The sequence below is a fragment of the Berghia stephanieae genome, chromosome 4, assembly GCF_034508935.2.
Source record: "Berghia stephanieae isolate SIO BIC M18660-M18661 chromosome 4, UCSD_Bste_1.3, whole genome shotgun sequence".
In the NCBI taxonomy this organism is placed as follows: Eukaryota; Metazoa; Mollusca; class Gastropoda; order Nudibranchia; family Aeolidiidae; genus Berghia; species Berghia stephanieae.
In genome coordinates this window covers 30,699,764-30,725,286 of record NC_088363.1, presented here as the reverse complement: position 1 = coordinate 30,725,286, position 25,523 = coordinate 30,699,764, and the positions used below count along the sequence as shown (strand labels likewise).

The window sequence follows — 25,523 nt, the reverse complement described above, 5'->3', positions numbered from 1 at the left end:
CGTTCGGGTTCGGCGTTCGACCCGATTTCGTTAAAAGCCTATTGAGGATAATTTCCCGTAAAATTTCTCATTCGGTCTATTATTTTATCATATTTTAACTACAAATATCAAGGGAAATTCGTGTTTCCTTTTGACGCTTAAAATAACATTTACATTTCAATTCATCCCATGGAAAATCTCAAAACGTAGAAAAATCGACTTAAGGAGTTTTAGGAAACCAGTCTTCATTTCTTCTCTCATCATAAGGCATAGAATTGAACCCCAAGTTTCATATTTGTGGCAATAAACTCTATTTTCAGTACCGTGTTCATCACGACATGATACCCTTTCGAGACGATGGGTCACAAAGTTCAAATGGAAGGTTAAGAATTACCACTGCTTAATACCGTTGTGAGGCAGTGTGTAACATATTAACCCTCTCCTTACCAACGAATGGAAAATCGCCCATTCGTTACGATACAACCAACGTTTTTCTTTTTCAAAGTTCTTGTATAGGCCTACATCATAACATTTAAAGAAAATGAACAGTGTGTTGTAGAGCATGTTTTGCTTAAGAAATTATGTATGGCAAGAACTTACTGTTATTGTGTTTGAGTGATAAAAAATATATTTTGTGTTAGTTGGGTGTGAAGTTTGGGGAAAATCCTGAAAGTGGCTGGTAAGGAGAGGGTTAAGGACTATGTCGATCCAAATTAAGGCAACATTCGTCCAAAATACGCGTCATTTGAGTTTGACAAATAACGAATGACCAAAAACGTATTGATTATCGTTATTGAAAGTAACAGCTTGGACCTCACATGCCTTTTGATATGATTTCTGGCTGATGTTAAAGGTTGATTGAACAAGAAAGATTTGATCTGCAAACTAATGATTACGTAATTTCATTCAAAGCAATCACTGGTCCACCAGTTTCAATTAGAGCAATCACAATTTGTCTACTGGTCTCTTTCGATAAAAAGACTATAAATTAAATTGTCCCTTTTGTTATAATTGAGTTGTGAAATTCTGAAAGCAGATTACATTTTATTGTTAACGTGAATTTTCATCTTTCAATTTTATATCATTTATTCAACAACTTAAGAATAAGGAGGTAAGTCTTTACTCTTGAGTTCGATTTTCAGTATGGGATTTTCAGAATAACCCAATTAATAATAATAATAATAATAATAATAATAATAATAATAATAATAATAATAATAATAATAATAATAATAATAATAATAATAATATTAATAATAATAATAATATATAATAATAATAATAATAATGATGATGAAGTTGGTGATGATGATACTGATGATGATGATGATGCTGATGATGATGATGATGATGATGATGATGATGATGATGATGATGATGATGATGATGATAATAATAATTAATAATAATAAAAATAATAATAATAATAATAATAATAATAATAATAATAATAATAATAATAATAATATAATAATAATAATAATATATAATAATAATAATAATAATAATAATAATAATAATAATAATAATAATAATAATAATAATAATAAGCAGCCCTTTAGAGACACCTGGTCGGTGGATTAGTCCAAATCAATCATTATCATAAAGATCCATCGTGGGTCCCAAACTGTACAGGAATAGTCTAAGATTGATCTTACGAGTGTTATGTAGGCGGTGTTCTCATTCTCCATCATAGACAAGATAAATTAATTAACCTCACGCTTCAAATTTGTGACCCTCCTTCTCCAAACGGTATATGAACGTTGGGATGATCTGTGTGTCAAAAACTGATTTTACAGCCCCTAATATGAAACGTGGGATTAATTAACTTGGTGTATGGTAGAGAATTGATATCATTTCTTACTACTTTGAACAACTCCCAAAGTTGATATTTCTTATCATTTTTATTCTAAATTAAGTGTCCAGGGCCCGTTTATCCCGACATAATACCGTTTTGAGACGGTGGGTCACATAATTGATGGCCATAAATACAATTTCCAGCAGCTGTCCATCCCGACACGATACAGATGTAAAATGTGGGTCACAAATGGACCCTTTGTTATAATTGAGCAAAAACATCCTAAGTTAAGTGACTAATTCGTTTTCATCTAACAAGTTAAGAAGAATTAGGTAAATCGTTACTCGCGGATTGAGTTTCAACATCTTCCTATTCCATTTATTTCTTTAGCGTCACTTGTATTATCACTTTGTTTTCATCTAATTTATTTAAAAACGCTATTTATTTATCTATCCGTTCACAATTTACATGTTTTTGTAGCACAATGTAAATCATCCAGCAAAATAATATTAGATATTGTCAAATTGAAGCAGACCTACTAACTATTACGAAAATTTTGTAGAATCACGAAATTTCGGATCCAATTTCAGAACTTCACGTTCTTTCTCTAACATCTCTAAATCAATAAATCGTAATTGAAAATGAAAGTTGATGCCAGCTTCCATGATTAATTATTTTGAAGTGATGTCTAATCCTCTTGAGGGTAAATTGTTGAGTTTTAAAGTTATCCATAGCGACGACAATTTCTCTCTCTCTCTCTCTCTCTCTCTCTCTCTCTCTCTCTCTCTCTCTCTCTCTCCCCTCCCAAAAAAAAACAAAAACAGATACAAAAAACAAAACAAAAACAAAACAAACAAAAAACAAAAACAAAAAAAACAAAACAAACAACAAACAAAAAATCAAGTCTGGGCTAAAGTGAAATCAAACACGGATAGTTTTGGTGACGGTATTTTTCTAATATTTTTATTTCTATTTTATCAGACTAGTAAAAAGCCCGCAATTTCGCGGGGAAAGAACTATTTTCATTCGATACTGTACTCACCATCATTTAATGAGGGCAGATTGGTAAACAACGTTGTCTGTGTAATTTGGTATATCTTCGGTTGATTTTTCTGTGTGGCCTAACATGAAGTGTAAGCCACTATAGCCTCTGACCCGTGACACAGCAACATACAGTTGTCCGTGTGTGAATACCGGTTGTGGGAAGAAAATCCCCACCTTGCTTAATGTCTGCCCTGAGACTTGTTAATTGTCATTGCATATGACAATTTTACCGGAAACTGTCTTCTATTTATAATAAATGGTAAGCCTGAATCAGTTGTTGTCGTCAGATTGATTCTAGGGATAAACACTATGTCGCCAGCTCTACTACCGGTAATTATCTTGGCTTCTAATACTTTTGAACCTAATTTAATTATTAACAAACGGGTGCCATTTAGGAGGCCTGATTTAGGATTTATATTTCTAAGCAGCATGACTGACGTGTTGGCTTTCAAATGTAATGCATGTGGAGGAAGTTCGGGAGGTGTAAGTTCGTTCAAGAATTCAATCGGGTATAAGTTGATGTCAGAGTCACTTTGAATGGAATCAGCACTGCGGTAAATTTGTTCAGTTGATGAGGTCAACCTGGACAGAACGGCTGCATTTATTTTGTCAACATTTTCATGGGTTGTAGTCAAAATTGCTCTCTCTGATAGATAACGTTCATCCGCAAAGTTCAGATTCAAATCATTGTATACAGCATTTATCAAGCATTCTGGGTCATTTTCAGGAAGGCATAGCGCTGTAGGTAATTTAACAGAATACTTTCCTATTTCGCTGAAAACCGGCTCTGTACCATTTCCGATGCGGAGAAGCCAATTTGCAAAACAGTTATTGTCATCAGTAACCCTCATGTTCTTGTTCATGTGAAAAATGGTGACAAAATTCCAAATAATTGACTTGTTAAGTGTGACACTTAATATATCGGCTTCACTTCCTTTGTTAACAACGGGTAGAATTTGCCGAAAATCCCATCAAGTACAACCACTTTGCCCCCAAAAGGTTTTGAACTGCCTGTTATGTCACAAATGTCCTGCTCACACATTCAAACACACGCCTGTCCATCATAGGTGCTTCATCCCAAATTATGAGAGAACTACTCTTCAGTAACTTAGCTATGTCTGATTGGCGACTGATGCTACAGGTGCTGTTATCCGTTTTTGGAATTGGAATTTTGAACGTTGAATGTGCTGTTCTACCACCGTGCTGACAAAAGATCAAAGGTGAAAATACAAATTTAAAGAATACTGGGAATGTAGGAGCTTTCGGAATGTCTCCCTTTACTTAACTTATGGAAAAACAAACACCCTAGCACCTTTAATAACACTTATGACTAACCTCTCGAGCTAACCCTAATAGAAAAAAAAAAACAGCTCTCGGACCGCTTTGCACTACCTTTCAATACTTAACAAATCACAATGGCGGCCGAAAATCAAAACAATGGTCAAATTAGGAAATTTTAAACTTTCACAAATCTATCAAGGTTTGTTCTAGAGTTTTAAAAATAATTCTATATGACAAACTGAATAAATAAATGCCTGACAAAACATCAACGGTGAAAATACAAATTTAAAGAATACTGGGGATGTAGGAGCTTTCGGAATGTCTCCCCTTTACTTAACTTATGGAAAAACAAACACCCAAGCACCTTAAATAACACTTATGACTAACCTCTCGAGCTAACCCTAATAGTAAAAAAAGAATCAAAATGGCGACTGAAATACCTTCATGTGATCAAGTGAATAATATCACTATGAATGCCACGATTTGCTGAAAAATGCCAACACACACACACACACATGTATACACCACACACAACACACACACAAACATACACACACACACACACACACAAAACATATCATAACAAAACTGATCACCGCTAAATCAACAACACAACGGAAGTAATAATAATACTTGATGTCATAAATAGATGACGCAAATTGACAACTTTTTACAGTGTCAAAATTAGTTGATTTTGGGAGCCAAGTGTCGTCGGTACATATTTTATGATATTATCTGTTTGACTCAACGAACTTTCAAACTGACTTTAGATTATAAAAGGAAATCAAGTTATCTGTTTATCTATCTGTAAAAAATACATTTCTAATTTTCAAATCTTTCAGTAGAGTTGTGCGCCGTATCAATTTTTTTATTGACTCAAATAAGCACAATGTTCTCCACAATGCTATATTTTTTAAAGAAAGGATGTTATTTTCTGTTATCTAGAGGTCTATGTAATTCTGTTAATCTGTTTATTTTTCCAGAAATTTGCAGTTTACAAAAATGCACACCTTTCTCGTTCTTTTCATCATGGAGCTGACGATGGCACGGTAATAATCGAATATTGTTACAATTTATGGACAATAAAGATCAATTATTATCATTATTATTATTATTATTATTATTATTATTATTATTATTATTATTATTATTATTATTATTATTATTATTATTATTATTAATCATTTAAAGAATTTGAATTTTTGGTAGGGGTAAACGACGTGAACATATTTTCTCATCTGATAACCGGTCGTATTTATGGGCTCGGTTTACATTGCTGTAATGGAGGATATTTTGCGCTGGCGTGAGAGTTTCTCAATTACAACAATGGGACCGTAATAATTTAGGTTATCAGACCTGAAAATAAGATACGTCGGGGTAAAAGTATTTAAAAACTTTAAAAACGTAGCTGACTGCGGTGGCAAAAAAAAAAAAACAAACAAACTAATAATAATCTTTTAAAATCTGTTATTTGTGTGGCGTTGCTGTAGAACACTCGCCTTCGGACCAGCATGTCTAGGGTTCGAGCCCTGCTTGGAGCAGCGCAATGTTCAGTCCTTGGAAAAGGCTTTTTACTTACATTCTTTCACTGTACACGGGTGTAAATTGAGTACCTGGCCGTTAACAGCGTGATGTCTGTCGAAAACAAAATGTAATATCGCTTATCAGGCGTCATGTATTGTTGTACGTGTTAAGTGTTGTTATTGGCTTGGGACTCCTTGTAAAGTGTTTGAACTTGTGTAGTTTATATAGTTTTGATCTTGGTTTACATTCCATCTCAAAACTTCATCTCACTGTCGTTCTCTCTCTCTCTCTCTCTCTCTCTCTCTCTCTCTCTCTCTCTCTCTCTCTCTCTCTCTCTCTCTGTCTCCGTCCCTCTCCCTCTCTATCTCTTATTCCCTTGCACGCACACACACACACACACACACACACCTACACACATACATTTGTAGCTCTAACATTTTAACTATAATGCCAATGTAATACAACATATTAATATTTCCTTTTCTTGTTTATCCGAAGAAGGCCAAAGACCGAAACTTCGTTTACTTTGATTTGTATCTTTTATAAGAGTCATTTTTACTCTCTTTATTTTACTATACAATTTACTGTAATGCTAAACGAGCTGTAACAATTTATGCTGGTAAGCAAGTATATTGTTCAGTGTTTCCCGCAAAGGAATAGAAAAAAAAATGACTGCCCTGCCTTGTGGCATTGCAAAGATCATTATGCAGTGTATCTCCTTTGCCTAAAAACCTTTTTAAAAATTTGAGTTTTATATAGAACAATATAACTAAACGTGCTCAAAGCACTTTACAAAGGGTCCCTGTTCAGCTGCAACACTTAACATGTGTTAAGACATGACACCTGTGAGGCGATAGTACAATTTTTTCGACAGAGACAACACTTTTGACGGCTAGGTACTCATTTTACGCCTGAGTACGGTGAGAGAATGTGAGTAAATAGCCTTTTCCAAGGACTCAACTATGCACCGAGCGAGGCTCGAACCCATGACCTTCCGAACCGAAAGCGAGTGTCATACCACAAGATCACATAGCCGCATTTTACTTAATTTTTTATACGCATAATACCTAAAAAAATATTACATGTTTTCATGTCCAAATGAATTTAACAGACCGTTCTCTTAGTTGTTTACGTTACGTTCTCTTTTCTTAGTGCTAAATTTATCTATAGTATTACAAGAGCCTTAAGACTTATTCAAACTTCTAAAGACATTTTTTCTCCAAAATTGTTTCCTCAGTCTGTCAGACGCAATGCCAATTCAGACAACAACCATGGACTCATTTCCAACAATTCCCAAGTATCCATCTTATTCCACCCCAGAAAAGGTCCCTTCAACAACCTGGGACTCATTTCCATCGACCCCCAAGTATCCATTTTATTCCACGACTGAAAAGGTCCCTTCAACAACCGGAGACTCATTTCCATCAACCCCCAAATATCCATTTTATTCCACGACAGAAAAGGCCCCTTCAACGACCAGGGATTCATTTCCATCGACCCCCAAGTATCCATTTTATTCCACTCCAGAAAAGATCCCTTCAACAACCAGGGACTCATTTCCATCATCTCCCAAATATCCATTTTATTCTACGACAGAAAAGGCCCTTTCAACAACCAGGGACTCATTTCCATCGAGCCCCAAATATCCATTTTATTCCACGACTGAAAAGGTCCCTTCAACAACCAGGGACTCATTTCCATCAACCCCCAAATATCCATTTTATTCTACGACAGAAATGGCCCCTTCAACGACCAGAGATTCATTTCCATCGACCCTCAAGTATCCATATTATTCCACTCCAGAAAAGATCGCTTCAACAACCAGGGACTCATTTCCATCATCTTCCAAATATCCATTTTATTCCACGACTGAAAAGGTCCCTTCAACAACCAGGGACTCTTTTCCATCAACCCCCAAATATCCATATTATTCCACTCCAGAAAAGATCGCTTCAACAACCAGGGACTCATTTCCATCGATCCCCAAATATCCATTTTATTCTACTCCAGAGAAGATTCCCCAAGCAACCACAGATCCAAGATTTTATTACCTAATCTACACTATAGTTAAAGGACAACCTCGCCAGTGAATAGTCAACACCTTTCTCAAAATATATCCATCAGCACACACAATACAAAAGGCCATTAAAGGAAGCACCAATAAAGAATTTTGATGAATCCACCGACATTAAAAAAAACACCCGGCAAATTATGTAACCACCAGATCTTCAAAATGCAGCGACCTTCCCGAATACGCTTGAAACAATGTTGTAGAAGTTAAATAATCATAATTATACTTGAAATGTTTTATAAATTGCTCCTTTTATAAAAAAAAGTTGAGCACTATTATTTCATGGTTTTTGTTTTTATAATATATATATATATATATATATATATATATATATATATATATATATATATATATTATATTATATTATTTATAATGCTAATTCTCAGATAGCATGAAATAACAAAATAACAACTGATAGGTGCTCTGGCCTCAAGAAGTACCGGTCTAGATAAACAAACTAGCGAAACCATGGTATTAACTCTCTCCTTACCAGACATTTTCAGGATTTTCCCCAAAACTTCACACCCAACTAACATAAAAATATAATTTTTATCACTCAAACACAATAGCAATAAGTTCTTGCCATACATAATTTCTTAAGCAAAACGAGCTCTAGAACACACTGTTCATGATGTACAAAAGAAATTTGAATAAGAAAAATGTTGGTTGTATCGTAACGAATGTGACGATTTTCCTATAGTTGGTAAGGAGAGGGTTGAAGAAATTAAATATGTTCACATTACATGCAACAAAGTCATAATGATATCATGCATATCAACTTCCTAGGAATAGAGACGTAAAGTATGCAGAAAAAGCTGTTGACACAGACTGTAGATTAGAAAGAAATTTAAGAAAGTTAATTCAATGTAATCCACTCACCCCTAATTAATGAATATCACACCACTGAACAGGATAAAACAAGTCTGTCCCTTACGATATTTTTGTGGGAGAGGGGGTCTTGTTGTAAGTGGAAGGTTTTATAAGCCTATGAGTCTTTGTTTTGAAGATAAGGTGGAGGGGCGTGTCTTCCAGACGATCTCGCTTAATTTTTATTGGTTGGCGGAATTTGAGCGATTTCTTATATAGGTGTGAAGTTTGATATCGTTTTTTCCCCTTGTGACACTGACCTGCTTTAAGAATGCATGTTTGTTAATATTATCTATGTAAATGACCCTTTAAAATACTCAAGAATTAATACAATCGAAGTTTGTTCTTTTCCTATACCCATTTCTGAATTTAGAAAATATTCTTTTCATTACTTTTCACTGGAGTTTTGATTAAAAGATCCGAAATCGCCCAAATGTGACGAATTGACGAATATTTTTTGATTACTTTTTCTCCAAAGTTGTGGATAAAAAGCCGAATTTTGCCAAATGTGACCAACTGACTCAAACCAATAAAATCATGTCAAGGTAAACTTAAGGCTGCGGGTATTCGTACACGAGTCTGAATAGTCTCTCATGGCTATTTGAACTCAAACTTCAATGCGCACGTGCAATCAATAAGTTGTTTGGATTCGAATCTGAATAGCCTTCCCTGGCAGTAAATTTCGAATTTATTTTAGTTATTGACAATTACATACAAATGATAAAAATGAAATAATAATGTTATAGTAACTATCAACAAGCAGTCGAAACCTGCTTTTTTTTTACGAGAAAGACAAAATCATTGATCAGTTGGAAGTCCATATAGAAATTAGAAACTGAGGTCTAAACATAGAATTAAACGAATGAGAATACGTACGAAGCCTACAAAGTGTCCACCAATGAAAGCATTCAGCGCCATTATATCTTGGGCTGGGAATGTAAGCATTACCATTCATTCGGTCTCTATGTCAACATAACGACACAAGAAAAACAACAAACAATATCAAAATCCACAATAGAATTGTTCAGAACCGTTGCGTATATTTATGGCACAATGAAGCTGTCAAAAATGAAGTTAGAGAATGTGTGTAATCATGTATTATAATAACCTATAATGTGTTTTCCAACCACCACATCATCACTGTCACTACTACAACCACCACCACAATATCATCACTAACATACTACTCCACACTCACTCCACCACCCACAGAATATATCACTACCACTACTACTACACACCACACATGTCATCACTACACTACTACCGCAACCACCACACCAATCATCATCATACACTACTACTAAACACCACCACATCATCCCCATAACCCACACTACATCAACACACATCATCATCACTACCAACTACTACAATCACCACCACCACAATATCACTACCACTATACACAACCACCAAACCACATCATTATCACTACCACTACTCACCACACACACACATCATCATCATTACCACTACTAAAACCACCACACCACACGTCATCACGACCACTCTACTACTCAACCACACGCACCACATATCATACCATACCACTACTACAACCACCACAACCACATCGTCATCACTACCACTACTACTCACCACCACCACCACACCATATCATCACTACATACTACTACAACCACCACACCACATCATCATCACTACCACTACTACTACAACCACCACCACCATCATCACCACTATCATACTAATACAACTACAACCACCACACATTATCATCACTCCTACTACTACTGCAACCCCACCATCAATCTCATCATGATACTATTTTTTAAAATTGAGCTTTATTATAGTCAGCTTATGATAAGTGAAAGGCTTACAGGCCTGTCAATTTATGTGGCGGATATTTAGCATATTCTTTTTGGCAACTTTTAACCCAGTACTCATTTACACTGAGTACGGTAAATTAGTAAAGCCTTTTCCAAGACTCAATATCCCAACCGAGGCTGAACCACTTCGATCGAAACATGTCATACTACTAGACCATCCGCATCATACCACACTACTACAACCACACCACACATTCATTACCATTACTACAACTACAACCACACCACCATACTACTACAACCACCACCACATCATCATCACTACCTAACTACTACATCACACCACCACAATATCATACCACTACTACCAACACCAACACCACATCATTATCCTACCACTACTGCACCCACCAGCAATCATCATCACTACATACTATTACAACACCACAACAATGTCATCACACATATACTACTACAACCACCACCAGCACCACCTTCTTACCATACACTACTAACCACCACAACCACATCGTCATCACTACACTATACTGCAGCACACACCACCACATATCTCACCATACAACTCAACTACAACCACACACATATCATCATCTCATACTATACAACACACCCATCATCACACTATCACTACTAATACAACTACAACAACACATTATCATCACTACCACTATACTGCAACACACCTCTATCATCATATTGAAATATATTTTTTTAAAAATTGAGCTTATATGTGCTATCTACTAAATGTGCTCAAAGCGCTTTAATGGGTCCCTGGCAACATACTGTAGACGACAACCTAATATTCATTTCACAACAACCAGCCATATTTTACACTATACAAGAGAAGTCATCATACGCACTCAACCAACCATCGTCATCATACCATACTACCACCCCACCACCACATATCATTCCATCACTACTACAACACACACCATATTCAACCACACCACATCATCATCACTACCTAACTACTACAATCACCACCACCACAATATCACTACCACTACTACCACACCACCAAACCACTCATTATCATACCACTACTGCACCACCACCAGCACATCATCATCACTACCACTACTATTACAACACACAACACATCGTCATCCGACACTACTACTACTACACACCACGCACACCATATCATTACATTACCACTACTACAACACACAACCACATCGTATCATACCTACTACTGCAGCACCACACCACCCCATTCATCACCTTACAACTACTATACAACCACACAACATCATCATCACTACACTACTACTAAACCACACCACATCATCACCACTATCATACTAATACAACTACAACCACCACCACATTATCATCACTACCATACTACTGCAACACCACCATCATATCATCATCATTGAAATATTTTTTAAAATTGAGCTTTATATGTGCAATATCTATAAATGTGCTCAAAGGCTTTACATGGGGTCCCTGGTCAACATTTAACATGTAGGACGGGACATGACGCCTGTTAGGCGATATTACAATTTTTCGGACAGACAACTCTGTTAACGCCCAGGTACTCATTTTACACCTGAGTACGGTGAGAGAATGTGAGTAAAGAGCCTTTTCCAAGGACTCAACTATGCGCCGAGCGCGAGGCTCGAACCCAGGACCTTCCGATCCGAAAGCGAGTGTCATACTACTAGACCACATAGCCGCATCATTACCACTACTACTACAACCACCACCACCACCATATCATTACCATTACTACTACAACTACAACCACCACCACCACTACTACTACAACCACCACCACATCATCATCACTACCTCAACTACTACAATCACCACCACCACAATATCACTACCACTACTACCACAACCACCAACACCACATCATTATCACTACCACTACTGCACCACCACCAGCACATCATCATCACTACCACTACTATTACAACCACCACAACCACATCGTCATCACGACCACTACTACTACTACAACCACCACCAGCACCACCATATCATTACCATTACCACTACTACAACCACCACAACCACATCGTCATCACTACCACTACTACTGCAGCCACCACCACCACCACCATATCATCACCATTACAACTACAACTACAACCACCACCACCCATCATCTCATCACTACCACTACTACTACAACCACCACCACATCATCACCACTATCACTACTAATACAACTACAACCACCACCACATTATCATCACTACCACTACTACTGCAACCACCACCATCATATCATCATCATTGAAATATATTTTTTTAAAAATTGAGCTTTATATAGTGCAATATCTACTAAATGTGCTCAAAGCGCTTTACATGGGGTCCCTGGTCAACATTTAACATGTAGGACGGGACATGACGCCTGTTAGGGGATATTACAATTTTTCGGACAGACAACTCTGTTAACGCCCAGGTACTCATTTTACACCTGAGTACGGTGAGAGAATGTGAGTAAAGAGCCTTTTCCAAGGACTCAACTATGCGCCGAGCGCGAGGCTCGAACCCAGGACCTTCCGATCCGAAAGCGAGTGTCATACTACTAGACCACATAGCCGCATCATTACCACTACTACTACAACCACCACCACCACCATATCATTACATTACTACTACAAACTACAACCACCACCACCACTACTACTACAACCACCACCACATCATCATCACTACCTCAACTACTACAATCACCACCACCACAATATCACTACCACTACTACACAACCACCAACACCACATCATATCACTACCACTACTGCACCACCACCAGCACATCATCATCACTACCACTACTATTACAACCACCACAACCACATCGTCATCACGACCACTACTACTACTACAACCACCACCAGCACCACCATATCATTACCATTACCACTACTACAACCACCACAACCACATCGTCATCACTACCACTACTACTGCAGCCACCACCACCACACCATATCATCACCATTACAACTACTACTACAACCACCACCACCACATCATCATCACTACCACTACTACTACAACCACCACCACATCATCACCACTATCACTACTAATACAACTACAACCACCACCACATTATCATCACTACCACTACTACTGCAACCACCACCATCATATCATCATCATTGAAATATATTTTTTTAAAAATTTAGCTTTATATAGTGCAATATCTACTAAATGTGCTCAAAGCGCTTTACATGGGGTCCCTGGTCAACATTTAACATGTAGGACGGGACATGACGCCTGTTAGGGGATATTACAATTTTTCGGACAGACAACTCTGTTAACGCCCAGGTACTCATTTTACACCTGAGTACGGTGAGAGAATGTGAGTAAAGAGCCTTTTCCAAGGACTCAACTATGCGCCGAGCGCGAGGCTCGAACCCAGGACCTTCCGATCCGAAAGCGAGTGTCATACTACTAGACCACATAGCCGCATCATTACCACTACTACTACAACCACCACCACCACCATATCATTACATTACCTAAACTAACATCACCACCACAACTACAACCACCACCACATCACTACTATACTACAATCACCACCACATCAATATCACTACCTCACTACTACAACACCACCACCACACATCATATCCTACTACCAACACAATCACCATCTTCACTACACACCACACCACAGCACATCATCATCACTACCACTACTATTACAACCACCACAACCACATCGTCATCACGACCACTACTACTACTACAACCACCACCAGCACCACCATATCATTACCATTACCACTACTACAACCACCACAACCACATCGTCATCACTACCACTACTACTGCAGCCACCACCACCACCACCATATCATCACCATTACAACTACTACTACAACCACCACCACCACATCATCATCACTACCACTACTACTACAACCACCACCACATCATCACCACTATCACTACTAATACAACTACAACCACCACCACATTATCATCACTACCACTACTACTGCAACCACCACCATCATATCATCATCATCATTGAAATATATTTTTTTTTAAATTGAGCTTTATATAGTGCAATATCTACTAAATGTGCTCAAAGCGCTTTACATGGGGTCCCTGGTCAACATTTAACATGTAGGACGGGACATGACGCCTGTTAGGCGATATTACAATTTTTCGGACAGACAACTCTGTTAACGCCCAGGTACTCATTTTACACCTGAGTACGGTGAGAGAATGTGAGTAAAGAGCCTTTTCCAAGGACTCAACTATGCGCCGAGCGCGAGGCTCGAACCCAGGACCTTCCGATCCGAAAGCGAGTGTCATACTACTAGACCACATAGCCGCATCATTACCACTACTACTACAACCACCACCACCACCATATCATTACCATTATTACTACAACTACAACCACCACCACATCATCACTACACACATAGACAACAGAAACAATTTAAAAACATGACTATGACACGCAACCACTCACAACGAGGCTATACTATTTATCCTGTTCTCTATAATATAGAACAGGACAAGACAAACAAGAGCTTGACTCTCTCTACACTTCGCATTGATGTTTGTCGTCTGACGAGTCCAACTCTCGGTCGACCTGTCAATATTCCTTTTTGCCTAGGACGTAATCATTAATAGAATGTTGTGTGGTTTTGACCGTGAAGAAAACCTTAAGAAGTCACATTTATATCATTTTAGAGACATCGTTTTGAATAATTTTGAGTTAAACGAGCGATCAGGAAGTTATTTTCTTAGATTTCACGAACGGCCGACCAGCGCTTGTTTACTATAGTAACGCGATTCCCAGCCAATGTCTCAATGGCGGATATTTTTCTCATCGAGGCCGCTGGTTGGTTAGCCAATAAGAGCACCGTACGGTTTCCATTGGGTAAATTCCTTGGGTCTAAATGAAAAGCTTTTCTAACAACTTTACACGATGTCCAAATAAAATCAGGACAAAATAATAATATTCTGATAGTAAGACAAGCAACAGTCCTTCGACAGTACGACTTAAGGGTATCGGCTGTGTCAGTCTGATTCAAGTAAAACAGAATTTCTTCCAAACTCTTCTTCTGCTTTCTTTCAGTTCCACAGCCCGTACTGTCTCCCTTCTGATTTGCGCATACACATTCAAGTTCACGATACTCATGACACGCACATTGGAGTTTGAGCCCGAATAGCCATGGGAGACTATTCAGACTCGAGTCCGAATTGCCACCTCGTAAACTTTGTGGAGAAACTTGATCTTTAGTAATTTAACTTTAGACTAAGGATTAAGTTTCTTAAAATGAGGCAAACTAAAATTCCTTATTTAAGATCATTTAAAGCAATATGGATTGAGATCGTGTCGATCAACAGCTTTACAACTGTTAGAAGTCATGGACAAATGGACGGAAGCTACAGACAGAGGAGAGACCATAGATTGTGTATATATGGATTACCAAAAAGCTTTTGATACAGTCCCTCACAATCGACTTATCAGCAAACTGAGATCGTACCATATATCATATCAGATGATCAACTGGCTGTACAGTTTTATAAGCAAAAGAGAGCAGCAAGTGGTAGTTAATGGGGAAAATCAAAATGGAAACCTGATACATTTGGAATCCCTCAAGGGTCTGTACTAGGGCCGCTCATGTTTGTCATATTTATAAACGACCTTCCAGAATTGACCAACTCAGGCATATACTTATTTGCTGATGATACTAAAGTTTTCAACACCACAAGATCTGAAAAAGACAACTTTACCCTACAAGAAGACCTTAATAAGATGTCTAAATGGAGTGGCACCTGGCCTCTTCGGTTTCATCTTGAAAAATGCAAATGTATGAAGATAGGAAAGAAAAATGGATACTGAGCCCTACCACTACAAACTAGGACAAACAACTCTTGAATAAATTCACTCAGAGAAGGACATTGGGGTGTATATAGATAATGAGTTGAAATTTGAGGAACATATTGGAGAGAAGGTAAAAAAAAAAAGGCCAACCAAATTTTTGCAGTTATAAGAAGATCATTTCAATTCTTGGATGGAAAGAATTTTCCTTCACTATATAAATCAGTTGTTAGATCCCCTTAGACTTTGCGAGCCCCATTTGGTCACCATTGAGTATAAAATTGATAGAGCAAATCGAAGGAGTGCAGCGAAGATCAATAAAACAATTACCTGGGATGAAGAATTTAAGTTATTCGGAGATTGAAGAAGTTGAACCTATCAACACTAAGTTACAGGAGAGCCAGGGGGGACATGATAGAAACTTACAAAATACTGTTGGGAAAATATGACAAAGAAACAGGTGGATTTATTAAGATGTCATGTGATGCTGTTCCAATAACAGGAAATAGAGGCCACCCACTGACAATTTTCCATCAGCATTCTAAAACATCACTGAGAAAACATTCATTTGCCCTAAGAGTCGTCAACATATGGAACAGTTTACCAACATCTGTTGTAACTGCGAATTCCATAGATACGTTTAAAATCCGTCTTGATAAGTTTTGGTCAGACCAAGAAATGTTATATAGTTTCAAAGCCAAAATTAAAGTAACTGGAATTGAGGCAGAAATGAAGCCAAAGATGATTGAGTCCGGCGAAGAGGAGCCTTAAAGGGACCTGTATCGGAAACCTACTATAAGTAATTATAAGTAATGTTTTGACTTTTATACATTCTGATCACATGTAATGTGAAAAAGTTCAAGCCAGCATAAAGAATACAAAGTACCGATTTTCTTTGTATAGAACCAAGCTGCTGGATGCTGGGCGGAGGTGACATCAGACTAGTTAATCCTATTCCCTTATCGCCTTTTCCCAATGGGCATTTAAGACGTGCGATTTTTAGATAGACAACACTGCTTTGTACCAGAGGGACCTCCCAATTAAGGTTTATTTCCCTTATGACCAGAAAAATGTGTGCAAAAGGTCTTTTTTTAGGTCATAACATCGAGCTGCATAAACCCTCAGACTAATTTAGGTCATATCGGAGAGGAAACAAGCAGATTATTGCATTGACACACGTACAACATTTCAACTATCTTGACTTTAAGAGGATTTTGTGATCTTCAGTTTTTTCACACAAAAACACGGTTGTTGAACATCTTGTGGTATAAATCAATTGTCAAAGACCTAATCGCCATAGCTGCCCACCCCCCCACCCCGTTTACACAGCCCCATGTGGAAACCATCGCATAAATAAACAAGTCCAAGATACAAAATCAAATAACAAAGTTTTAATTCAGAAATTTCATGTAGCTTGTTCATAACACCTTGTATGTTGTGTTACACAGAGATCTTTCCTAGCACCAAATCTGTTTTGTGCAATGCATGTCTATCTATCTATCTATCTATCTATCTATCTATATATCTATCTATATATCTATCTATCTATCTATCTATCTATCTATCTATCTATCTATCTATCTATCTATCTATCGATCTATCTGTCTATCTATCTATCTATGTATATCAGTCTTTGGTAATTGTGACATGATGTAGATAATATGCCATAAATAATACATTCAAATTTTAATGCAAACTACATAAGTGGTAAGTTTATAACAGTTTAAGCGAATTGTTATTATTCGGAAACAAGTGTGCCGTGAAATCATATTCACTAGCCGGAACTACCGTGTGAGCACGATATTTATTTTGAAAAACGATGAATTCATCTCATACTTTGTGGTGCGTAACTTGTTTACATATTTAACAATGTAAGATCTCTAATTTTATGACAGAGGTTTTAGAGTAGTTTTTTTATAGGTCTCAAAGAAGAAAACATTTTTGATATGGCATCAATACGGTCCAAAATCTATATTCACTTAAGACAAATTGAGGCTGACACAAATTTTTACAACTTTTTGATAGAGGGACAGCTGAGAAAAACTAGAAAAAGCACGCGCCATTAATAAAAAATCTGTGGATTTTAAATGTTCCCAAAATATAAAACTCTGAAGTATAAAACATTCATTCAGTACACTCAAAATCCACTTCTCCGTTTCGAATTATATGGTGTGCATCTTCTAATCTGATCGTTCGCCCGTTACTAAGCATTAACCAATCAGATTAAATGTATGAAAACGCCTGAGATACCCTTAGTACACATGTCAAATACACAAAATAGATCAGGCCCAGTTAGTGAGTATTTCTCACAATATTTTGACACACTGATAACGGAATTGCTTCGCAAAACCTGGCGACACGATGCATATTTTTCAATCATCTGTGTTAAAATTGTGGGAAATGCTCAGGATATGTGGGCTTTTTACTCAGGGATATACACAAAGACTTAAGGTGGCTATGGGTCTTCGGTTCACGGTCAGCGGTTTATTTTAGGGCCAAAATATACTTCATTTTAAATTTTTGAGTAAAACATGAAACAACTGAAATGTTTATTCGATTAGTTTTAATAAAATATACGATAACTGACATGATTTTCAAAAGTGTATACATTGTATGTTGATTGAAGAACTAAAGGCTCATACTATAGATAGTATGCGCTTGGCTAAGAAGCTCATAATATTGCCATCCGGAAGTATAAAGGACCAACACACAAAACTGTGTGTATCCGTGACCGTTTATAGTCAGGTTAATACAGTTCAGTGAGCATTACTCATAAACGCGGATTACAAAAAACAATAACAAAGACCTGAGTGACGTCATCTTCGAACTATCTATAAGATAATAGTTAAAAAAGGTATCCATGTCAATAGCTTGACAGGCATAGCAACAGAAGGTCACAGAGGAACCATCAATTAGGACAATAGCAAATAAAAAAAATACCTATATACAGATCACATGTAGATGAATTTCCTATTACTTTGGAGACTTTTGATTTGATGTTTGAACAAATAAAACAAACACAGACAAAAACGCATACAGAAAGATTCATCATATCGATATGGCTTAATGTTGCAATCTCATCATGCATTCAAAGATTTAATTTTTCATGAAATAGTGCATTCTCATGCAAATAAATATGATTCACGAATATAATAGAGCATCTTGATATTATAAGCAAACAAGCAACCAACAAAACAACACCACCAACAACAACAAAACGTAAATAAACCACAATTTTACTGTCCTTTACTTTTATGCCTAAAATCTATCAGGTTTTTGCAGACTTGTGGGTGCGAATCCATCCACATCACATTATCATAACAAACAAACAAAAAGAAAAAATAGTTTTCTTATCATGAAAATATTTTACTTTTGAAAATCCAAGTATCTGGTGACTGTTATAAATTTTAATAAAACTTAAGATTCTTTGTAATAAAAAAAAGTATGTAAAACTGTATGATACAGTGCCAGACAAAGCAAGAAAGAAAAATACCAAAAAAATAAACCATCCCCCCAAAAAGTCAGCTGACTGATGGTTTTCTTTTCTTGCATTTTTCTGTCTTGCTTTTTGTCTGGCACTGTTTTATACACACTTTTTCAGATCTTTATCTTACATATACTTTCTCAATTTGAGCATGTAAAACTTTATATTTAGTGCTAAGTTCCTTAGAATGAAATTGGCACAATTTATATTGAACACAGCTCGGCGTATAGTTGAGTCCTTGGAAAAGGCTCTTTACTCACATTCTCTCACCGTACTCAGGTGTAAAATGAGTACCTGGCCGTTAACAGCGTTGTCTTTGTCCGAAAAATTGTAATATCGCCTAAAAGGCGTTATGTCCCGTCCTACATGTTAAATGTTGCTGTTGACCAGGGACCCCTTGTAAAGCGCTTTGAGCATATTTAGTGGATATTTCGCTATATAAAAAATCTCATTTATTTATTTATTTATTTATTATTATTGGCATTTCACAAACAATATTATATGGTTTTATTAAAACTTAACCGAATCTTTCAACAACAAAAAAAAGATTTAAAAAAGAATTACAGCCTATTCTTTGCCAAATACAAAGTCTCTAGCTCTTATAAAGAAAAAAATTCCATTGACAACAAATCACACTATGTGACAGTGAATGACATAATCAGTCCGATGGTGCAACGGTTTGAACTGAGATAGTGCCAAGTTTAGTTAGCGGGTCAATTAAAAAAAAAAAAATTAGGTACTTGTCATAAATGATTAAATCAACCCTTTTTGTAAATCTTCGGGAAATATCAAAGCTTAATTTCACTTCTAAATATTTTTTACAGCTAGTCAAGTTGAAAAAGTATGAAATTTTAGAAACGTTGCTGGACACCTTTCCCACACATCTGACCATAACTTCATGAAAAATCACCCAATTTACTTGGAATAAAGATTAAAATGCTCTGGGGAGCACATGCTTTGCTTTCAGAAAATGCAACAAATGCAATCCAAAATATTCACCTTCCGACTAATTACACATATGAGAAAATTTAAGGATCAACAAATGAGATCATGATGTAGCGAGTTCCATTCGTAGTCCTCAGTCCTTCATGAAGGTGGGTCAGTTTGCCAGGGTGCATCATCATTCAGCCCTTCCTCGTTGCTGTCACACTACAGTTGTAACGCACGAAACGGCAACCACCACCTTCATAGTCAATACCAGCTCTATTGAGGGCAATGTTGATGGTATAGGTAGACGTATCATGGTGAGGTCTAAGTTGGGACTGCTCATCTGGCTTGTAACGAACTATGAAGTTCATGGTTGCGTGAGGTGGCTAGTTGAGAAAGAAAAAAAAATAAAAGGACGGGGGAGGGGTGCGAGAAAGAAAATTTATGATAGCCATAGATGAGTCCTTTCAGAATAGTGTAAACCTCACCTGAATTGATCCTTTTAAATTGTATCATCAACAGGATGTGGCAATGTATTCTACAATTTCTTTACAATAAAGAGATGTATTGGGAATAATTTTTTTTATGAACAAAGGTCTATAGAAGCAAATGAGCACCATATTTAATGACTTTATTTATAAAGTGAAGTCAATGGACATCAGTTATGTTTTATGTTGTGCTGGTGGCAGAAAGAAAACGACGATGAGAAGAAAAAGATGCAAAATTAAGAGACTAAACAAGAATGCAAACCCAAATTTAGCGTAACAACTCTTCATTTCAAACCTGCTGTCCTATTTTTTATATTACCTCCCCTCTCACCCTCATATGGGTTTGAATTCTTGTTTAGAGAGGGGAGGTAATAGAAAAAAAGTACGACAGCAGATTTGAAATGAAATGTTGTTACGCCAAATGATTCACAATGCTAACGAATATAATATAAACTCTTTTTTTACAAGCCTTGCAGGACTCTGTAAATCCAATGATAATAGCACATGTAAAAAAAGTATAAATTTTATGTTCGTTTTGTAAATAATACAGTGCTCATACCACATTTTAGCATCTGTGAAAAAAAAAAAACAAAAAAAAAACTAATAGCATTGTAAAATCATTACAGATGTAGAGTTATTTTTGCCCAAGAAAAGACGACAAAGGGACTATAGTGGATGTTGCATTCAACGAAGAGTCAGATTCAACGACGGATTAAGAAATCTGGCTGTGCCAAAATGTCGCTTTTGTCATGTTCTCCACAAAAAATATTCCAATAATGAGTTATTTTGAAAAAAAAATGAAGAAAAAAAATGATTTTCATAAGTTTTTATCGGTTGAATAATGTAAAATATATCAAAAATCGGCGGTCTAGCTTCAACAGAATAGCAGAAATAGTTTTTCAAAGGTTCAAATGAGTGTGGACATGGTGTCAGTATCAACTTGTCCGCACTTTTTTGGCACTAAAAAAATCTATATCTAACTAGACCGTCTACTATCTATAATTTTGACGCATTATCGTAATTTTTTGGGTTTATATTTCATCTTTCAACACCCCCCCCCTAAATAAATCAACAAATAAATAAACAATAACAAAAACAAACAAACAAACCAACAAAACAACAACCTACATTTGACTTTTTCTAGGGATCCCAATCAAGCTAGGTCAAGAATAGAGAACACGACGGAAGGAGTAGAAAGAAAAATGACTTTAGAAATCACAAAAACAATGAACTCCCCAGTCTGCAACAGAGGGTTGAGGATCCCCATTTAGGCAAGAGTTTTAGATAATGAAAAAGGATGTGAAAATTCTTTGTATGTAATTTCGTATTTTTTGACATGAACAACATATCAAATGAAAATTAAAAAATAATCTTAAACTTCAGATTAACACTTTATTATTTGTACCATAACCTACGTTTTGAAAATAGCCAAGGAATACTTTTTCTTGTAATGGTCTGACGTAATTTTGCAGGAAGCGAAGCCATTGTCTCTGCAGCCCAACCTGATTCATGTGAATATCCACAGTTGGGACATTTTCATATCCACCCTCAAGACGGGAATCCTAAAAGAAGAGGAGCAAAATGACAATTAAAAAAATTGTACCATGGCATTGTTCAAATTTCCAATGGGACTGTGTGCCTTGACAAAATCTAATTTTTATCTAAATTAATTCAAATCATTAAAAGGTGACATGTTAATAATCATTATGATACAAGAATTAAATCAAGAACCATTGATAATTCATTATTTTCGTTTTCAAGTCAATGACTTGAATAGATTGGATTTCATATAACCTAAGCAAGTCCAAGACTAAAATCATGCCACCTTCGGACTAAGTTTGGCCAAGTTTTAGTCATTTGCGGAGGAAAGACTTCATGCTTTTGTCTGAGACTAGTTACTAGGAGACGCCATATCGTAAACAAGACAGCAGCTATTTTTAGATTGAGTGCGCTTCGATTCGGAAAGAAAATACGTCGGTTACGAATGACAGAGGAAAAAAAGTGTCCTGTTGCCATTGACACTGGCTTTAAAAACTATAAGATAAGTGCAAATCGTCGAAAGTACACATTTTTAAAAGTAAAAACTAGAAAAAAAACCAAACTGAATCTAACGGCTCGCGAGTTGAGAGTGAACGAGACTCCGAAATCGAAGGGTTTGCATCGAAGAACAACCAAAAAATAATGATTAGAAAGAAGAGTGGAGACAAAAGTTATTCTGTTGGCATTGTAACCGACTGAAATAATGTGATTAATCAGAACACACATTCTTTTTTTGTTTGTTTATCATTATTATTTTTGGGGGGTTCAATTTCTTTGAGTTTCAATCTCCATGTTCGTCGGATGAAACTTCCTAAATATAGAATTGACAGTCGACGATGGACATCATTGCAGTCTATAACAGTCGACAATCAATACCGCATGTGTTATAATTTCCTCTTTGGAAATATTATGTTGCGTTGCATGTATGAAGGCGGGCATATTACACGCTGTCGTGTAAAGAGAGCGTGATGTTGCCGTACAACATGGCCGAATTAGTCACTTCTAGGCAAGAGACTGGCTAGTCCGAGACTAGAAAGCGTTCATGAAATATGATTTTTTTAGTCACTTGCTTCGCTTGGGCTTAAGACTGGCTAGTCATTTACTAGACTGGTAAATAACTAAACCTAGACTAGTCCTCGTTCATGAAAACGGACCCAGGTAAGTACTGCTGGCGAAATGCTACATACTAATAAATGTTAAAATATACTTAATGATAACCTCTTACTTTGTTTTTGCCTCCTGACCACTGGCCATAGTTTTCAAATTCTGCCACAAATTCATCACAAAATGTATCCGTGACCATAGGGAACCAGTAAACATCTGGACAAGGCTTGCAAATAATTCATGTGGAAACCAAAAAACAAAAACAAAAAACAGATATAATAAAATACGAGGGCGGGCGGATATATAAGTACATTTTGCCCATAACTCAAAAACATATTTTAGGTACAATCATGAAACTTCACACACGTACTCTCAAACCATATTTCTACACTCATGTGCAATAAATAATTCATGTGACACCATTTGTGCTCATAATTGAGTGACATCACAAACTTACCAAGACAACACTGGTTGAGAAAATGGAGACATATAATGAACATTTCGTCATATAGCGCTTTGTTATTGAATTTCTAACAGCAAAAGGATGCTGCGCAGCAAAGCTCCATCAAGGAATGAAGACCGTTTATGGTGATTCATGGCGCAGTTTGAAAGTGGGTTAGAATTTTAAAAGAAGATATCCCAACAGAGGCCACTTTCTGCATCCGATACGATTAATCAAGAAGCAGCTGATCGTATGATTATTGCGAATCGAAGGGTAAAACAAAAATATATTGTTATAGAAAAGTCTCTGCTCGATGGGTCCCAAGACAGCTAACTTCAGAAAGGAAAAGCAGAGAAAAAACATTGTTCCAAACATTTGAAAGGAAGAATTGACTTTTCTGCAGAAAATGTGATAAATCTTAGGTCCAACACTACGCCCTGGAAGCAAAAGTGCAGACAATGGAGTACAGGCATTAATATTCTTCAAGCCCATGGAAATTCGAAGTCATTTTCTCCGCGAGAAAGGTCGTGTTTACAATTTTCTGGGACATGGAACGCATAATTCACATGAAATTTCTTGAATATGGGCAAGCAGTGAACTCTGAACAATATGTTTCAACTTTAAGAGCCCTCAAAATAGACTCGCACGGGTTTGAGGTTGTAAAGATTCGATATTACAGCATGGCAGTGCGCAACCACACACTAGCAGTCAAATCCAAGACGCATTAATCAGTTCAAACTCCCGACTGTAGCGCATCCTGCATATAGTCCGGATCTTGACCCAACTGACTATTGCTTGTTCCCCCAGCTCAAGAAGTATATGAAAGGAATGGTAATGATTCAATAGTAGATATTTAACAGAAAGTGAGTTAGAGGGTCATTGCGCTTCAAGAGAAAAGAGTAAATATCTTAAATGCTGCTTGCTTAACTTTCGTTATTGTCCCCATTCTAATCTCCACCAAAGTTGCGAGAGAAGACAAACACAAGATAGAGGCAACTTTTGAAACCTTTTTTTTTCTCATTGGTTAGTGCCGTTGTTTGCAGAGCATCCACCTCTCGACTAGGTGGAGGGTTTGGCTTCCTGTGGAGAATAGAGTTGTCTATAAGATTTGTACTGTTGTCTATAAATGATTGAGAAATAACAGCATCTCCTGTATTAAAGACATTCTAAAAATTTATGTCCCCAATAAAAACTTGAGGTCAAGCAATTACCAATAAATCCTTTGGCAAACCTAAGACTTTGCGTACAAGTGAGCAATACTTTCAATTTTCGCCACCCCCCCCCCCCCACTTTTTTGTTGTTGAACTCTCTCCCATTACAGGTGAGATGCTCGGATT

General features: G+C 36.7%; 2 protein-coding genes across 2 annotated transcripts in view; one reads left to right on the top strand and one right to left on the bottom strand.

The window, feature by feature from the left end:
* Positions 1-901: 901 nt before the first annotated feature.
* On the top strand, positions 902-7,975 carry LOC144970409 (uncharacterized). Its single transcript, XM_078910004.1, has 3 exons — positions 902-1,090; positions 5,086-5,151; positions 6,864-7,975. The coding sequence occupies exons 2-3, from the start codon at positions 5,105-5,107 to the stop codon at positions 7,714-7,716; spliced, it is 900 nt and encodes a 299-aa protein (XP_078766130.1). The 5' UTR covers positions 902-1,090; positions 5,086-5,104; the 3' UTR covers positions 7,717-7,975.
* A 9,603-nt stretch (positions 7,976-17,578) lies between these two features.
* LOC144970408 (procollagen-lysine,2-oxoglutarate 5-dioxygenase 1-like) overlaps positions 17,579-25,523 on the bottom strand; it is a 37,496-nt gene continuing 29,551 nt past the window's right edge. The window contains exons 18-20 of the mRNA XM_078910003.1: positions 23,866-23,970; positions 22,517-22,663; positions 17,579-20,999 (exon numbers count right to left, since the gene is read on the bottom strand). Coding sequence (XP_078766129.1) covers positions 20,811-20,999; positions 22,517-22,663; positions 23,866-23,970 — 441 coding nt within the window. The 3' untranslated portion in view covers positions 17,579-20,810. The remainder of the gene's footprint in view (positions 21,000-22,516; positions 22,664-23,865; positions 23,971-25,523) is intronic.